The sequence below is a fragment of the Sciurus vulgaris genome, assembly GCF_902686455.1.
Source record: "Sciurus vulgaris genome assembly, chromosome: 17".
Classification (NCBI taxonomy): domain Eukaryota; kingdom Metazoa; phylum Chordata; class Mammalia; order Rodentia; family Sciuridae; genus Sciurus; species Sciurus vulgaris.
In genome coordinates, this window is record NC_136478.1 from 50,485,362 (window position 1) to 50,503,399 (window position 18,038).

Here is an 18,038-nt window from a genome sequence, read left to right on the forward strand (position 1 = left end):
ACCGAACACTAAACCTGAAGAAATAACACACAGATGTGCACACTTCTCAGGCCCCAGTGTCAACACCCCACAAAAAAAAGGGACAGACACGCACACACACACACATTTTCACACTCAAGCCTAGAAATGGGATGTGGAAGATGTCTCTCACATGGCATTGGAACATAGAATGTCATAAGATCACTTTTTTTGTCTCATTTTGAGCCTGGTCTATATGTATCCAAAAAGAGGCCTTTTTGCTTATTTTTTTCCCGTCCTTCCCTTCCCTTCTTCCTTCCTTCCCTCCTTTTTGCTGTATTGGAGATTGAACTCGGGCATTTTCCCACTAAGCCACATCCCTAGCCCTTTTTAATGTTATATATATATATTTTTTTTTTTTTTTGGAATTATATCTTGTATTTATTTTTTAAAATCTTATTCAAAATATTAAATAATACAATTTCAGATAAGAAAAAAATTACTGCAATGAAACGTTCAGGTGTATTTCCATTGTGCTTTCCTTCCTCACTGGGGCAGTCAAGTGTCCAGCCAAGAGGAAGGCTGGACAGTGCTGCTTCTTCCATCTCTACACAGAGCCTATGACCATGGCTCACCAGGCTTCGTTTAACACATAGTAGTGGTGACACTTTCTGAAAAGTTATAGTGACACTTGTAAGTCAAACACAGTTCAAATCACTTATTTACATACTGATCAATTCTTGGTGATAGAAAGACAGACTCAAATGAAATATAGTAAATAATTTCCAGTTGCTGTAAAAAAATAAGCAAGAAAATAGAACAAGTCCAGGAGGGGAAAAGGTTATTGTACACATATATATTTTATGTATACAAACAACTTCATTCAGGTATAATTTTAATTTGAAAGACCGAGATACAGTCTTATTTAAGTGATAATGGTCCCTAAAATTTACTCAGACTTGCTACACAATAAGAACCAAAATGAACAAATTGTGTAATTTTAAACTCTGCCCATCGCTTGAAACCTTTAAGGAAACTGTGGTACAATTGACTGCTAACTAAAAGTAATTCTTCATCTGCTTTACATTTTACCAGTTTCTACCTATAATTTAATTCAGTAATTCAAACCAAAAAAATGATATCTATATAACACTTTATCTATGTTCACGGCAAATTTCAGTCTCTTCTGCAGAATTTCTAGACATATTTAATATATTACCTAAAATTTTAGTGGGATTGAGCAGTCTCCCTATCTTAAAGTGTGTTTTAATTGTCTAAAATACACAAAGCAGTTTTCTGGAGAGCAAAAAGCATATTACTTAAATGCAAAGTATTATTACATATGCCCTTGCACATTTCAGTTTGGGACCACAAAGTAATGTGTGTTTAAAAAATAGTATCTGGGTGGCAGAGAATGAATCTAAGTCAATAGTACTATGTTAGAATTTAGTTACAAGTCTGGGATCTTTCAAAAGTAGCATTACTTCCAGAAGAAATACAATGAATGGAAAATAATAAAAACTACCAGTGTAAATGAAGGTAATGCTCACATTTCAGACACCTGATTAAATTCAGCTCTAAAAATGTAGATTAAAAAATTATATACTCCCTGTTTGTGACATTCAATTTCCAAAGCACCAAGGCAAAAGAGAGATCTGCCTCTCATTTAAGTACCAACTGCTTATAGCAAACATCTGCACAATATCATATAAAAAGTCAAGCAAATAAAATTATATAATGAGCAAACTCAAATCACAGTGCTTTAAAAAATATAATCATTGGTAATCTTCAGAGAAGGCATGGCCTCATTAACGTTCTGGTCTAGACAATGATATTCCACTGTTTCAGAACAAAGGCCATCACGCCATTTCCTGCTTTGAACTAGGAGGAAAATCTTTCTTTTGTTGTGATATGTAACATAAACAGTAGCAATACAGAAAGCAAAAATAATAAGATGAAAAAAGAAGTGGCTGTCTTCCTCTTCTACATTTGAGGACGGGGCCTTAAAAGATTTCACTGACTGTTCAATTTCCATGTAACCCCTATTTTCTTCTAAAGTCTCATCGGACTCATCATCCCTAGGGCTGGTGGTCCAATCATAGTCTGGTTCTCCATACCCTCCATTGCCCAGAGTGTCTTTGGCTGTGGATGTTGAACTATTCAGTGTGAGAAGATCCTCCTCCTCTACGCTCGGATCTTCATTGTTATCAGCTTCCTCTTGGGACAGAGAGGTGATAGGAGAGGGATGGGGGGCTGCAGATGCTCTTCCACTTTTCTCTGTACTGGTTGGGGGAGGGAGAGTGGTACTGACTTGGGAAATAGAAGGTTTGGTTGGGTTTTCATGTGTTAAAGCATTCATATTTGAAGTAGAAACATCTGAGTTTCGTACACTTTGGCCTGGTGGATCTGTTTTGTGATACAGCAGTGGACACGGCGAACGCAAGCAGGAGCACGAGGACCAGTGTCCACGCCAGCCCTCCAGGGGTCTCCATGCCCGGCCCGGGAAGCAGGTTCGCTTGCACTGCCCCCCTCATCCTCCCTAGGGCGGCTGCGGCCATAACGGACTCGGCCGGGAGCCTGCGCTGTTGCTAGGCTCTGCTGACATCAGACATTTCGTAAGGCGCCCGGCCCTAGGCTTCTACATCTTTATGTTATATTTTGAGAGAGGGTCTTGCTAAGTCCTTAGGGCCTTGCTAAGTTGTTGAGGTTGGTCCTGAACTTGTGATCCTCCTGCCTCAGCCTCCTGAAGTCACTGGGATTACATAGCTAAACATGGCCTTTTTAAAAATGTGAAGGTACAGAAATTAGCTCAGGAAGACCATGGACAGCACTAGTTCCAATCTTAATAATCATGTTTCTATAGAATGATTGTATGGCCTGTCCCCAAAGCTTTCGTGGTTTTCTATTTAGTTATTTATACAGTGCTGGCGACTGAGCCCAGGGCCTTGCACATGCTAGGCAAATGCTCTGCTACTGAGCCACGGGCCACCAGCCCACACTTCAGTAATTTAAAAATGCACCTGGTGGTCAAAAGCTTATAATTTGATTTTTCCTTCTTTATAACCACATGTATCTTTTTGCTTTTAAAGAGTTTTTATAAAATACAGAATATTTAAGTATGTACATTCTAGCACTCAGTACTGCTGATGGTATAGTCAGTGACAGTTCCTGAGGTCTCTGTTCACAAATGCCCTTTACCCCGAGGCACCCCACCATGAATTCTAGTTGCTTTTCAGGCTTTGTATAATCTCCACACCCATGAACACAGGGTTTCGTTTTCATTAGGGATAGCTTACCTAACATCACTCAACAATGTCCTTTTCTTTTCTTTTTTTTTTTTTTTTGCGGTGCTGGGGATCGAACCCAGGGTCATCATGCTTGCTAGGCAAGCACTCTACCGACTGAGCTATCTCCCCAGCCCTAACAATGTCCTTTTCCATTCATTGAAATCTTCAGCTCTAACCACACGGATCCACATAAATCTAGACCAACCACATGATTAGAAAGCTGGGCTTCCAGCCACGTGGTATCATCCTAACCTTCTGAGGGAGGGGAGCTGGAGCCTGAATTCAATCCTGTGAACAATGACTCAGTAAGACCTTCAAAACGAAGCCCCAGTAACAACTGTGTACACGGCGGCTCAGTCAGCTTCTCTGGACTAGACAGCCAGCAGGTTGGTATGTCCTGACTACACCAAGAGAGGACGGGGAAGTCTGGTGTTTGGAGGCCTCCAGACCTTCCCCTATGTGCCTCCTCTTCTGCCTGCTGCTATGCTAAAACTGTAAAAATAATCATGGTACTTCTATAGTACAGTGAGACACTTTAGCATATTATCAAATCTGAGAGAGTTGTGGGGACCCTAAATTTGTACACAGTTGCTCAGGAGCATGGGGGCTGCGGAACTCCTAAACCGTGCCTGGTGTCTGTAGTGAGGGCAGTCTTGTGGGGGACCAAGTCCTTAAGCCTGTGGAGTCTGACACTGACTCTAGGTAGTTAGTGTTAGAACTCCATTGCGGGTATAAAGACAGTAACTACAGAATGATATTTTAATTAGCCAAGAAGATGATAAAATTTTAGGCTACATGTACCTAGTAACAGCTTCAAAATCCATTGAGCAAAAGTTAAGAAAACTACAAGAAACTGAACAACACAACCGAGTTAGAGACAGATGAAACTGACAAAAAAATTGCAGGGGGTGGAAGGTCTGACTGACACAAATTATAGGCTTGACCTGATGGACAAATGCATATCATTGCAATTGGAGAATATAAATGAAATAGTTACAAAAATTAACAATTTATTATGTCATAAAGCATAATTTTATCATTTGAAAATTTTATGACCATCATGTATTTAAGTTGGAAATTAGTAAAAAAGGAACATAAAACCTGAATATATTTGGGAACTAAAGAATACATTTCTAGGTGGGCATGGTGGCACACCCCGAGCTACTTGGGAGCCTGAGACAGGAGGGTTACAAGTTTAAGGCCATCCTGGGCAACTTAGACCCTGTCTCAAATAATTTTTAAAAATATTTTTAGTTATACATTGACAATATTATTTTTATATTTTTATATTTAAATATTTTTTTTTATGCAGTGCTGAGAATCGAACTCAGTGCCTCACACATGCTAGGCAAGTACTCTACTACTACTGAGCCACAACCTCAGCCTCCTGTCTCAAAATTAAAAAATAAAAATGAATGGGGATGTAGCTCAGCATGTAGAAGGTCTGAACTTGCCTAGCATGTGTGAGGCCCTGGGTTCAATCCCTAGCATCACAATTGGGATGCGTTTTCAACTAAATAACAAAAATAATATGTACCTAAATTTGTGGGTTTGACCAAAATGGTACTTAGAAGAAATTTTATCATCTTGCTTAAATGGTTGTAATAAAAATTAGGGTGAAAATGGATGAAATGAAAATACAATTCAAGAAGTTAAAAAATTTTAAAAAGAGTAAGTTAAAAAAAGAAAAGTGAGTAATGATAAGGGCAAACATTAATAGAAAACAAGAGGTTTAAAACAGCAAATAGATAGGCTTTGATAAAAAGAACTAACATTGAGAAAACTCTCCCCAGACTGATGAGTTAAAAGAACAGAGAAATTACATGTACATATTATTTTAAAGTGAGTTCCTATTCTTTTTGCAGTGAAGCAAGTGCTTTTTCCTTTGGGGCTGTTTTCAAGTCTCCTCCAGGGAGGAAATCCAGTCCAGGAAAACGCCACCGGACGCAGACTCCCCAAACATACTTTGGCTTCCAATTATTTTGTACCAGCATTTGAGAAGCAATGATGATACTGAGGATCGAACCTGATCCATAGAAGAAGTGTGGTCAGAGGCGTGCCAGGGCCTCTGGAAGCAAGCTCCATCCGTCTCAAGCGCCCTTCTCCTCCTCTTCCCGTGTGCTTCCTCTCCCACGGGCATGGCCGGGTTCTCTTCTGGTCTGCATTCCTTCCTAATGACTGACCGCACGGGCACCGGCCGTCTCTGCCTTCGATCCCGAGTCACCTGACTTCCTTACCACCCATCTTATCTCAACCACAGCCCACTCGGTCGGCCAGCGGGCTGACAGCGTCCGAGGCGGTCAGGGCTAGAGTGAAAGCTCCGGCCGCGGCGTCCAGCTGGCCGGAGCCCTGGCCTTGCAGCCTTCCACAAAGAGCCTGCGGCTCCTCGCTACCTCGGAGGAACCTGACTGCGGCCATGGGGGACCTGTCCAGGTACTGGAAGAGCCGCTGCTGGTTAAGTCCTACAAGGCCAAGCTGCCCTTGAAGGCTTGGCACTGACATCAGGCCTGGGACGAGGCCGGGGACCGGCCTGTGAGCTGCGCCCAGCACCCAAACCGCGGGTCGGGCGGCTCCGGCCACTGGCCCTTCCTGGGCCTCCCGGGCCCGACTCCTGCCGCCTACGCCCGCCTGTAAGACGTCGCTGACGCCAGTCACTGTGTTCATCTCGGGGAGACCGCTGTCTCCCGGCAGCTCGGACATCTCGGACCACGGCGTCCACTCCGCCAACGCCACAGCGTTTCCACTCACACACACAACAGGACAACGGCTTTGACGATTGAGGGTCGTGCGCACGCGCGAGTGGCGGTGTGCGCGTGCGTAAGCACAGTGCGCAATCCTCGGGCGCCCCCTAGCGGCCCTGGGAACTATTACGGCTGTAGCCTCCAGCTGTATTTTAAATTAAAGTTTCAACTTAAACACTCATGAATATTGAGGAATAAGATCCTTCTTCTAGCTCCCATCTTAATTAAACTCTGCAGATTTTAATTCTGTAAAATTGAAGCAATCTTCTGTTGCTTTCGGGAAACTCTTCCTGAGAATTGGGTCTCCTCCCTCATCCTTCCTCCCTCCTCCACCGCTAGGTTCATTGGTAGGCTGGTGCTGTTTATGTCGTTCAGACCTTCTGGTGACTCCCAATGACTGCTTCCTAACTTTTATAACTTTTGTGTGTCTCCCTCCCCTTGGGTGAATGTATTCATATTTTTCTGATGCCTCAAGTTCTCCACCAACACTATGAGCATCCCAACCAGGTGAGCAGGAGCACGTTGGTTGCTGCCACAAGTTCCCTTTCCTACTTCCCCCTGACCATCGCCTAATAACAGTCAAAGGTACCCATGAAATCCCTTGCTCATTTTCTTGTGTGGTCCACCCTGACGCCCAGTAAAGGCTCTTGCCCATAGGTCATCCCTCTGTCTGCTTCCCTCGTGCTTGGTGGCGCAGGCTCCCCCCACACTTTCATGAGACCTCCCTCTCAGCACCCAGTGACTCTGTCTCCTAGGACCTGTGAGTGTAACAGACTGTTTTCCTGAGACTCTCGCATGCTACTTCTTTTGACAGCACCTGCCTAATCATCATCTCAAAAAACACAGAAGAGTATATGTGAGGTCTGTTCTTTGCTTCCAAACAACAGAATATGGCAAAAGTGATGCAATGTCACTCTGATGATTCTCAACCTATGGCGTTAGAGAGATTTCCTTGATGGCCTTTAAAAAGTAAGGTGTTGGGGCCAGGGTTATGGTTCAGTGGTTGCCTAGCATGTGTGAGGCACTGGGTTAGTTTTTCAGCACCACATATAAATAAATGAATAAAATAAAGTCCATCAACACCTAAAAAATATTTTTCAAAAAGTAAGATGTTGCTGGGCATGGGGGCACAAGCCTGTAATCTCAGTGACTTGGGAGGCTAAGGCAGGAGGATTGCAAGTTTGAGGCCAGCTTCAGCAACTTAGGGCCTACATAACTTATTGAGATGCTGTCTCAAAATAAAAAAGGACTCAGTGGTAAAGCACCCCTGGGTTCAATCCCTGGTATCCCCCAAATAATAAAAATAATGATGCCATGCCCAGTAAAGACATGACATCTGGGATAGGAGCCACAGTTGGACTCGCCATCCAATCAAGTTTATGATTATCCGGTCGTTATTCCAGATCGGTCTGTCTTCCAGGTTAAATGGGGATGTGTTAACCACACCTATGCTTCCTGCAAGTCTTTGATGGTGGCATCAGTCCCTGAAATTATTCTAGGGATGTAGTTTGTCATTGGTGCACTCTATTGGATGGGAGTGAAAGTTCCAGGGGCTTCCAGTTAGCCCCCCCACCCCACCCCAAACGGTACTCACTGTGTCAACAGCCAATGTAGAGAATGTTCCACTTGCCAAGTATTTATATTACAATTAGATATTCAGACACTGGGAAAATGCCCATAGTCGACCAGCTGGTCCTACTGTGACCTGAACCTTTGCCATCTATCACCTGACTACCAAAAGCCTCCACTTTGATCAGTTCCTCCATATTAGCATCAATTCAGAGCCAGTGTCTAGAATTCTCAAAAGGTTTAGGTATTTCCCTTTCCGCTTTCACTCTAGTAAGTGGCCATGGATCCCAAAGGGAAAGAGTTGGATGAAGATTTACGGGGTGTACCTTGGCACGGTGCAAGGTCTTTCCTCAAGGGGAGCTGATCTCCTTCTTGATCAAGTGTTCTGGGCCTGGGAAGTGACTTAGGTTTGCAGTGGCTTTCCACTGCGGAGGACAATCAGCTGGTATTCACTCCAGGCCTGACTGCTGGCTTGCTAGTGGGGAGAAATCCCCCACTTGAGCTGTTATTAGGGTATAGTAGGAGAAATTGAGTCAGTTTGTTTTTCCAAAACCCTTCCCATGAACATCATTACTAATATTACCATTGTTCCCATTTTTAACCATTCATTAGGTACCAGGTACACTATACCATATTTTGCTGGGCATTGAATCCAGCAGCACTTTAGCACTGAGCTACATCCATAGCCCTTTTTAGTTTTTTTACTTTGAAATAGGGTCTCACTAAGTCACTTAGGGCCTTGCTAAGTTGCTGAGGCTGGCTTTGAACTTGCGATCCTCCTGCTTCAGCCAATTGAGCCACTGGGATGACAGGTGTGTGGCCACACCCGGCCCATTGAGCTACACTTCTAACACCAAGAAGAGAAGCAGTTTAATAGCAACCTAAATGTCCAGCCTGGGCAACTGGTTAAGCTACAATCACAGCGTTTAAAAATTTGGTCTTATGTTAAATTATTGACCCAAATTTATTGTGCCCTTAAAGCTGCCTAGCACTTTTACAGTATTTCCAGTCTACTTATTTTTCCATTATTATTATTATTATTATTATTATTATTATTATTATTATTATTATTATTTTGGTGCTGGGGATCAAACCCAGGGCCCTGTGCTTGAAAGGCAAGCACTTTAGCAACTGAGCTATCTCCCCAGCCCCTTTTCCATTCTTTGACTGGCTATTTCACAAACTTCAGGCCTCCAAAACATTCTTTCTCATCCTTATTTTCAGCAAGCAATTTTGTGTCCTACGATTTTGTAGGAAATGGAAGCAATCTGAAGCACAATTCCAGCTCTTATTCATCTCCCCACTGAGCAGCATCTGTCTGCACGAACGCTACCTGCGCAGTCTCCATGGGTGACCACTGTGCTCCTGCCCGGTGTCGACCCCTTTACTTAGGCACAGACCCACTTCTAGTATCTGCCCCTCTTCTTTCCACTTTCCATCAATAACTTTTCCCCTCTAATGGATCATTCCCTTCAGCATATACACATCGCTATTCCTCCTATTTTGGAAAACCAAACAAAAACAACAAACAAACAAAAAAATTTTAACCCTACTTTCTTTATGATCTCATTTTTTTTTTCCCTGCAAAACTCCTCCAAAGTTGTTTTTCTAAAGTGAAGTAATTACTTTTAATAAAGGTTACCAGTGCCACTGATAAAACCCAGGGTCAAGTCTCAAGCCTCATCTGATCCAAAACTAGCATTTGACACAATTCATTCTCCTTGATTCATTTGGTTTCCAAGACACCGCACTCTGTTCCCTGCTTCTTCCCTGCCTCGCCCCTACTCTTCCGCTTGACTTTAATGGCGGGGGGCTTCAGGGCTCAGCTATTAGCCCACTTACCCCTCCTCCCTGGTAGATTCATCGGTCTCATGGTTTCAAACACCATCAATATCAGGGCTTATTTTATTTTTTGGTACCAGGGATTGAACCCAGGGGCTCTTTAACCACTGAACCACATCCCCAGTCCTTTTTATTTTTTATTTAGAGACAGGGTCTCACTGAGTTGCTTACGGTCTTGCTATACTGCTGCGGCTGGCTTTGAACTCAGGATCCTCCGGCCTCAGCCTCTGGTGACGCTGGAATTACAAGTGTGAGCCACCTGCCTGGCATATCTGAGCATCTTTTTTTTTTTTTGCGGTGCTGGGGATCGAACCCAAGGCCTTATGCTTGCAATATCTGAGCATCTTAACCAAGGATCCATGAGCCCCAAGAAGTCACTGGATAGAATTCAGGGCAGCCATGAACTAGGGTGGAAAAATATTACATGTTTACTTTTGCCCACTTCTGCAATTTAACAATTTCGCCATCTCTTCCCTAGATCATTAGAGTAGTCTCCTACTGCGCCCCACATTGCTGTCTGTGATCCACTTTTAATGAGGTATCCATAATTATTATTTCAAAGGTCAAGATAGCTCACTCTTCTAATAACTCATTTCACTCAGAATAAACGCCAAAGTCCTAACAATGGTCTATAGGGCATGTATCATCTCTAAGGTGGGACAGTAAAACACTATGTCCCTGAAGGTCCCTCTCCGAATTAAAGTAACAATGGAAGCAAGCCTGGGCCAGAAGGTCCAGATACATGTTATCTTGAAGGACGCTGGGGCCTTGTGCACGCTGGGAACGAGGGCAAGCTGGTACTATCTGCAGAAAGTTACTTTCTTGCATGTACAAGGGACAAGTGGACCTTGGGATGCTGATCATAGATGCAAACTCAGCAAGCTAATGCTGATGCTAATGCTGTCACTGCATGTGCAGCCTAACCTTCAAAACCCGAGTGGGGACCGGTGTGAACCGAGGGCCCTGTGGAAAGGGTATGTGCCACTCGACCAGCTGGCTGCCACTGGACAAAGCACTGTGAGGGATGGAGGTGCTGGCTGTCAGCTTGTCGCCACCGATCTCTTTTCGGAGTAGCCTGTCATCTAGTGTAAGCTCTTCCCAATAACCACTGCCTCCCATGCGTCTCAGGGCACATTCTGGCCAGTCCGCAGCCTCGACCACGATGGCACAACTGGGCTTAGGAGGAGACCAGGCCCCAGCTCAGGCCTTCTTGTTATTTCTCTAACTACATCGCTGTCACCTTCCCTTACTCACTCTGTGCCATGTCACACGGCTTCCTCAGGGGTCCTCAAATACCTCAGAAAACTCCTGCCATAGCAGTGATTGTTTAATTTGCCTGAATACATATAACAACATATAGTAACATGTTACTATATATCCACATGATATATTCATTATTAATTTTTATGATATATAACATTATGCCATTTTCCTTTGTCTGAATTGAAGTTAAATTCCGTAAGGCAGGGCTGGGGTTGCGGCGCAGTGGTAGAGCGCTTGCCTAGCATGTGTGATGTCCTGGGTTCAATTCTCAGCACCACATATGAATAAAATAAAAGTCCATATTTTAAAATTTACTATTTTAAAGGATATTATTCTCCATTTGAAAGCCAAGTTTTCCTCCCAATAGCACTTCTGCCACTAAATGTATTTTATTTTGCGGTGCTGGGGATTGAACCCAGGGCCTTGTGCTTGTGAAGTGAGCACTCTACCAACTGAGCTATCTCCCCAGTCCGATAAATGCATTTTTTGTACATTAATTCTCCAACACCAACTGGGTGTCTTACAAGTCAATTCTGATATTACCTGGAGTTAGTGAAGGCCCCTCCAATCCCACAAGACTGCCCTGATTTCAGATGCCAGTCTCAAATGGGATGCCCAAGCTACCCACATTTTTGCCCAGCAAACTACAAATTTGGGGGTTCCCATTATATCCTCAGGTTTGATAATTCACTAGTGACTCACAGAACTCAGCAAAATACGTTACTTACTACAGGTTGAGTATTTCTTATCTGAAGTGCTTGGGACCAGAAGTGCTTTGGATTCTGGATTTTTATTTTTTGATTTTGGAATATTTGCATATACATATGAGATATCTTGGATGGGACCCAAGTGTAAACATGAAATTCATTTATAAACAGCCTGAAGATAATATTGTATAAGTTTTAGTGCACCTGCCTTTTTCGGGTGTGGAATCTTCCACTTGTGATGTCATGCTGGCATTTAAAGGTTTTGGATTTTGCAGTATGGCAATTCCTCAAAGAGGAGGAGTGGAACCACCAGGGGAGCCAGCGATTCCACTCCTAGGTATTTACTTAAAGAATTAAAGTCAGTATATTATAGTGATACATACATGCCATGTTTATAGCAGCTCAATTCACAATAGCCAAACCATTGGTGTCTGCCAATGGATGAATGAATTAAGAAAGTGTTGAGGTACTGGGACCTCAGAGGTGGGGCATAGCGGAAGGCCCTTAGATCAATTGGGGGTGTGCCCTCAGAAGAGACCGTGGGACCCTTGTTACTCTTTTGCTTCCTGTCTGGTCATGGGACAGCTTCCTCCCACTGTCACACGCCATGATTTAATGCAACCAAAGAGACTCAACAGAGTTGAGCCAGTGACAGCACCATGCCCCTGAACTTCCCAAACTATGAATTAAATAAACCTTTTCTTTATAACATTATCCTGCCTCAGCTGGGCATAGTGGCTTATGCCTATAATTCCAGTAACCTGGGAGGATGAGGTAGGAAGAGTCCTCAACAACTTGGTAAGGCCCTGTCTCAAAAAAAAAAAAAAAAAAAAAGGGCTGGGGATATAGCTTAGTGGTAAAGTGCCCTTGGGGCTCAAATTCCCAGTACCCCAAAATAAATAAAAATTATCCTCAACCAGTATTACCAGTTTATTATAATGGATACAACTCAGGAATAGCTAAGTGGAGATGTACAGAGTTGAGGTGTGAGGTCAGGGGTGCACACAGCTTCCAAGCCCTCTTTGGGAACCGCACTCCTAGCACCTCAACGTGTTTACCTGGAAGCTTCCTGCACCTTGCCGCTGAGGGTTGGTTTTCAGACTTAATTACATGGCATGACTAAATCATTTGCCATTGGTGATTAACTGAATCTCTAGCCCCTCTCTTCCCTGGGAAGTTGGGGGCTGGAGCTGGAAGTTTCAGGCTTTAATGAAGCCTTGGTCTTTCTGGCATCCAGCCAGCAACCAGTGACAAAAACCAAAACACCTTTCTCATCATACCACAGAGGGTCTTGTAACTTGGAGGAGGAAATAGAGGGATTTTTTCCTCCTTTCTTTGCAGAATAGCAAAGAGAGATCTTGGAGACAGGAGGAAATAGGAACCATTTAGTCAATTTTCATCAGCAGAGAACAGTTCTCCCTTTCTTTTTTTCTAGGATTTCTAGCATTTTATTTTATTTTTTTCTGGGAATTTCCTTTCAATCCCTGAAGAAGACAGACCATTTCCCACAATCCTAGTAGCACTCAACCCAGGGAAGGTTGTTCCATGCCCACTCATTTGAAGTCCTTCCAGTGCTCAGACTTCTGCAGGTGGGCATTTCTCCATCAGCTCAGCTGGCAACTGAGCGATGAGGTGGTTTGTTTGATTTTTCATAGGGAAACTGAATTCACTTTCTATGACAATATGTATTTATTCTAAGGATGTGTGTTGGCTCAGGAACTCTAGCTTCATATGTCTCCTGACCCAGATCTCAAAACCTGACATATTTTACCTCTACAAACTCCCATTGTGTCTGAGAATGTTGAAGGCTGAACTTAAGATGAACCCAGTACCAAGTAGCATGCCTCGGGTCACACAGATAATGTCACAGCTGGAATCTGCGCCCAAGCAGTTGGACACCAGAGGTGAGCTTCTTAGTACTTTCCATCTGACCCCGATTCTGCTCTCCCGCCCTCTGGAGAGGCCAACCCCACAGCTAGGACTGTGCCCTTCACACAGGAGAGGTCCTGATGTGGAGTCAGCTGGACATGGAAAAATGCTTTGAGCTGTGGAAATCTGTTTCCACATTCTTACTGTTTGGGCAACAACTCCTTTTTCTCTAGACCTGATTTCATCTTCTGTCAGGGCAGAAACCTGCAACTTCTGTCTTGGGTCAAATTCTAGAAAAATCCTCAGAAAAACAGCCTTCCTTCCCCCCCCCCCCCCTTCCTGGAACCCAATAAGCAGAAACTCCAGGTTGATTTCTGGACTCCAGGGAGACCATTTAGACCTTGATGTACCCATCATTTTTGAGAAGACGGTGGTAAGCTAAAACAAAGTTTTATGAAGACTTTAGAGTTTCTTATGTACTATATACTTACAAATTATATACCACTTTGCTAACTTCAAAAACTCCCATTACCAATAAATATAAAGAAAGGTATGCAATCAGGAAAAATGCTACCTTCTAACTCGCATGTTTTTTTTTTCAAAGTACTTAAAAATCTACTCCTGGTACCATGGGGGTGCTAGAGAAAATTATGAAAGAACTATTACCCCGCAGCACCCTAAGCCCCAGCCCAGAGGGCTTCAAAGGCAGATTTTCTTCCAATTCATAGAAAAATAGTTCCAAAGGATTTTAAAGTATTTCAGAACTTAGAAAGGAAGAAAACTTCCAAGTTATTTATATAATATAATTATCACATCAATACCCAAAAGGGATAAATACAGCACAAGAGAATGTTACAGCTATCTCACTTATGGACATGAATTGCAAATATTCTTAAAAAAAGAAAAAGAGATCCAATAGCACACAAAAAGAATTAAAAAATTAGTAAATCTGAAGAATGTAAAGATCGTGCATTATCACTAATTCATCATGGTGGTGGACCTGAAATTAACTCTAGGATCAGTTTCCTAGATTCTGAAAAGGCCTTTGACAAAACTCAACAATCATTCTTCATAAAAACACCCACACAAATAGGAACAGATGGAGATATAAGGGATTTTCACAAAACCACAGTAAGAATGCTTCGCCATCACCCACCATTACTTTATATTAGGCAGAAGGCATGAGCCAAGAACTAATAAGGAAGTCAGAGGTGTTAAAAATTGTTAAGAGGCAAAACTATAATTATGTGCACATGACTAATTCTTCAACTTAAGAGAATTATTTGAAAAACTATTATAAAAGTCAGAGAATTTAGTACACTGACAGGTTATTACATAGATGTGCAAAAATCAATTATTTTCAGCCAGGTGCAGTGGTGCATGCCTCCAATCCCAGCGACTCAAGAGGATTCCAAGTTCTAGGCTAGCCTCAGCAACTTAGCGAGGCCCTAAACAACAGAGTGAGACCCTGTCTCAAAATAAAAAATAAAAGGGGTTTGGGGATGTGACTCAATGGTAAAGCACCCCTGGGTTAAATCCCTAATACCAAAAAACAAAAACAACAAAAAAAATCAATTGTTTCAAAGACATAGGCAAGCTTAACATAATGAAAATGTTGTCAACTATAGAAAAAACATAAAAGAGAAAATATCTCGGAATAAATGACTAGACCCGTGAAAGATCACCTTTAGGGGCATTAATTCAAGAATAAACATTAATAGTCTGCCGAAGGACACAAAGGAATTCTTTTTTAAAAATGGGAAGATAGATAATTGGATTCAAAGGTTCAGGATCTTCAAGATAGTAGTTACCTCTGGGTTAATTAAGTGTAACATGACTCAATAGGTTTTTTTGTGTGTGAAATCAGGGAAGCTAATTTTGAGATTGATGTAGTAATACATACAATGTACAAAACCAGCCAGAAACACTATGAAAAGGAAGTATACTAAGGGTTTTCAGTATGAAAATTCAGAACTAGTTAGAAAGTCTAAAATGCAGTTGATATATGAAAAGGCATCTTAAAACAAAATTAGAGGGGAAATAACCAGTTACTTAGTATCTGGTTAACAGGTAGCCATCTTAAAAAAAGAAAACAGATCCTTATTTTATACTACTATTCCCCAGAATAGATTTCCAATTGTTGATTCAAATATGAACAATACATGCAGCAAGAGAACATTGGGATTCAAAATCCTTGGAGGTTTAAGTTTGAACAAAAAACGAACAAGAAAATCTCCACACTCAAAAGGGTTTCAGAAAAGTCAAAGACAAATGACGACTGGAAGAAAAATGTTCATAATGCACATCACAAACTATTACCATGCCTCATGTCACCAATACATATACTAGAGTCAATAAACAATGACAGTTATTCAGGAGAGAAACAGATAAAGGATACAACAAATAGTTCACAGAAAAGGGAATATATATGATTCTTAAATTTAACTTTGCTTATAATAAAAGGCAAATTAAAACTGATACACCATTTTTTTCAGCTATTGGATTGGTAAGATCCACACATTGGATGGCTTACTGTAGGCTTGGCATTAAGGAGAGATTCTGTAGGGAACAGTGATAATGTGTGGGAGGTAACTTAGCAATAGCATCAAATTTCAGATGGAATATCTCTGGCCCAGAACTCTCACTTCTGGAAATTCATCCTATAGACAATATACATTACAAAGAATCCAAGAAGTTACTGGTTATAAGATAGACATAGACCATTAGCTTGAGGAAAACCTAAGGCAGACATGATCTATCACACTATCAAAGGCAAGAAGTATCCTGATTTGAGATGTTAAAATATGAAAAGTGCATTTAGAATCAAAGCAATACTGTATTTGCATACATGCCATATGATATGCATTCAAGATAACTATTACAGAAGCCTTTTTTCTTTTTTTTTTCTTCTTTTGCCACAAGAAAATGATGGGAAACAAACCTAAATGTTCATCAAAACACGTCTGGTTAATTACAACATAACCACAGACAGGAAAGAAATGTGGTCCCAGGAAGAGGAGATATAGTGGTTTGGAAGGATCTTCAAGATATGCATAAACCAGTAAATACAATAGGCTAAACTTTGTGAAGAAACGAAAAAACAAATCCAAATGTATGTTTGCTTGTGTATACACAACGAAACTAGGGCAGAACTGTGGCTGGTGCCATAGAGGTACTGGGTGAAGGGGGACAAGGATGGGAAGCTTTTCTATTTTATATTTGGGGTTTATGACTAGATGACTTAACAAAAAACTTTCAATGAGGATTAACAATTGAAAGAAAAAAAATCCGGAAATTTGGTATTTTTGAAAACACCGCTTTATCACGTAATATATACAATATTTACTTTGCTTGCCATCTGAAATGCCCCAGAAAAACACAAACTCAGTCTTACACTAAAAACTTCTGTTGAATCTGACATGAAGAGAGCACGTATTCTGACAACGTCAAGTTCTTTCCACGGCATTCCAGTCCCAAAACCAGCTGTAATTCTTTATTCTCTTATCACGGCTATCTGATAATTCCTTTCTTCGTCATGGGCTCTACTACTGGCAATTTCCCTTCAAGTCTCAACTTCATAAAACCACCCTTTATTTTGGAATGAAGCCATGTTGACAGACATGTTTCATAACACAGGGAAAAGAATCTGGATCAACCACAAACTCAAAGAACATCACAGGAGTAATTACGAGGCTTTGGACATTTCTTCTATTTCTTTTCTGATGCTTTCGTCATGATAAGCTTCCGTTTCTTCCCAACGGGGCACTGCCTTGTTCTCCATATGCTTTGACTTTTTTTAAGATCAAGTTGCAGGATTGGGTCGACTGTCTGGAACGCAGAGGTTCTCCTGGCGTCGCTGCATCACTCCACTATTCTCTGTTGATAAACTTATCACAACCGAGTTCTTCTATCAGAGGATTGATCACTTCGGATGCAGTCAGAGCTATGGTAAACGTTAAAATATCGAAATCCACCCTCTGAGGGTTGCGCTGATACTCGGCATCGAACGCGGCTTCCCGGGCTCTGCAGGCCTCCACGAACCGCCTGCGCCGCTCCTCCAGCTCCTGTATTCGGCCCGGGGCGATCGGATAATTTTCCAGGTAGTGGCGGAGGAACTGCTGGTAATTAATTCCTAAAACGCTAAGCGGGTGGCGGAGGCGGAGATAGGGCAGCGCGGCCAGGCCCCCGGCGTTGCCGGCCCTGGACCGGGGCCTGGCCTCCGGACCCTCCTCCTCCAGCGGCTCCCCCAACAATCGGGCGACCTCCGCCATCCGGGCATCCCGGGACGCCCCCGCCATCGCGCCCTCTCGGGCCGCCGGGCCTCCCCGGGCCGCCGCCGCAGGGCCTCCTCTGGCCTCCGCCATCCGGCCTTCCCTGGCCGCCGCCATCCGGCCTCCCCTGGCCGCCGCCACCGGGGCTTCCCGGGCCGCTGCCACCGGGCCTTCCCGGGCCGCCGCCACCGGGCCCTCCCGGACCTCCGCAGCCTGCGCCGGGGTCGGCTCCCGCCTCCCGCCGCCTACCTCCGCCTGCGGGACGCCGATGTCGCCATTAGCTGCGCCCGTCTGCGGGACGCTGCTGTCTTCGGGCAGCTGGGACATCTCAGACCGCAGGGACAGGTCGGTTGCTCCCAGAAAAAATGGAATAACGGGACAGTGCGATTACGGGTGTGCACGCGAGGGCGCGTACATGAGCGCAATGCGCACGGGTAAACGCTGTGTGCACTCTGTCGCGAACTAGCAGCTCTGCGCATGCTTAGTAGCCAGGCACCCGGAGGCTCCAGATGCCATCTAGTGGCCAGCAAA

General features: G+C 43.2%; 3 protein-coding genes across 3 annotated transcripts; all 3 read right to left on the reverse strand.

Annotated features, from left to right (window-relative positions):
- Positions 1 to 1,343: 1,343 nt before the first annotated feature.
- LOC306648900 (keratinocyte-associated transmembrane protein 2-like) lies at positions 1,344 to 2,550 on the reverse strand. The gene is given in 2 exon segments (XM_079119339.1): positions 1,344 to 2,375; positions 2,377 to 2,550. Coding segments are annotated over 2 exon segments (795 nt in total). The 5' UTR covers positions 2,517 to 2,550; the 3' UTR covers positions 1,344 to 1,720.
- Positions 2,551 to 5,495: 2,945 nt separating this feature from the next.
- On the reverse strand, positions 5,496 to 5,945 carry EID2B (EP300 interacting inhibitor of differentiation 2B; the record flags this gene model as incomplete). Its single annotated transcript, XM_079118688.1, has 1 exon — positions 5,496 to 5,945. One exon carries the CDS (start codon positions 5,943 to 5,945, stop codon positions 5,496 to 5,498), a length of 450 nt encoding a protein of 149 aa, XP_078974814.1.
- A 7,624-nt stretch (positions 5,946 to 13,569) lies between these two features.
- On the reverse strand, positions 13,570 to 17,975 carry EID2 (EP300 interacting inhibitor of differentiation 2). The gene has a single exon (XM_079117308.1). It carries the CDS (start codon positions 17,832 to 17,834, stop codon positions 17,106 to 17,108), a length of 729 nt encoding a protein of 242 aa, XP_078973434.1. The 5' UTR covers positions 17,835 to 17,975; the 3' UTR covers positions 13,570 to 17,105.
- Positions 17,976 to 18,038: the final 63 nt, after the last annotated feature.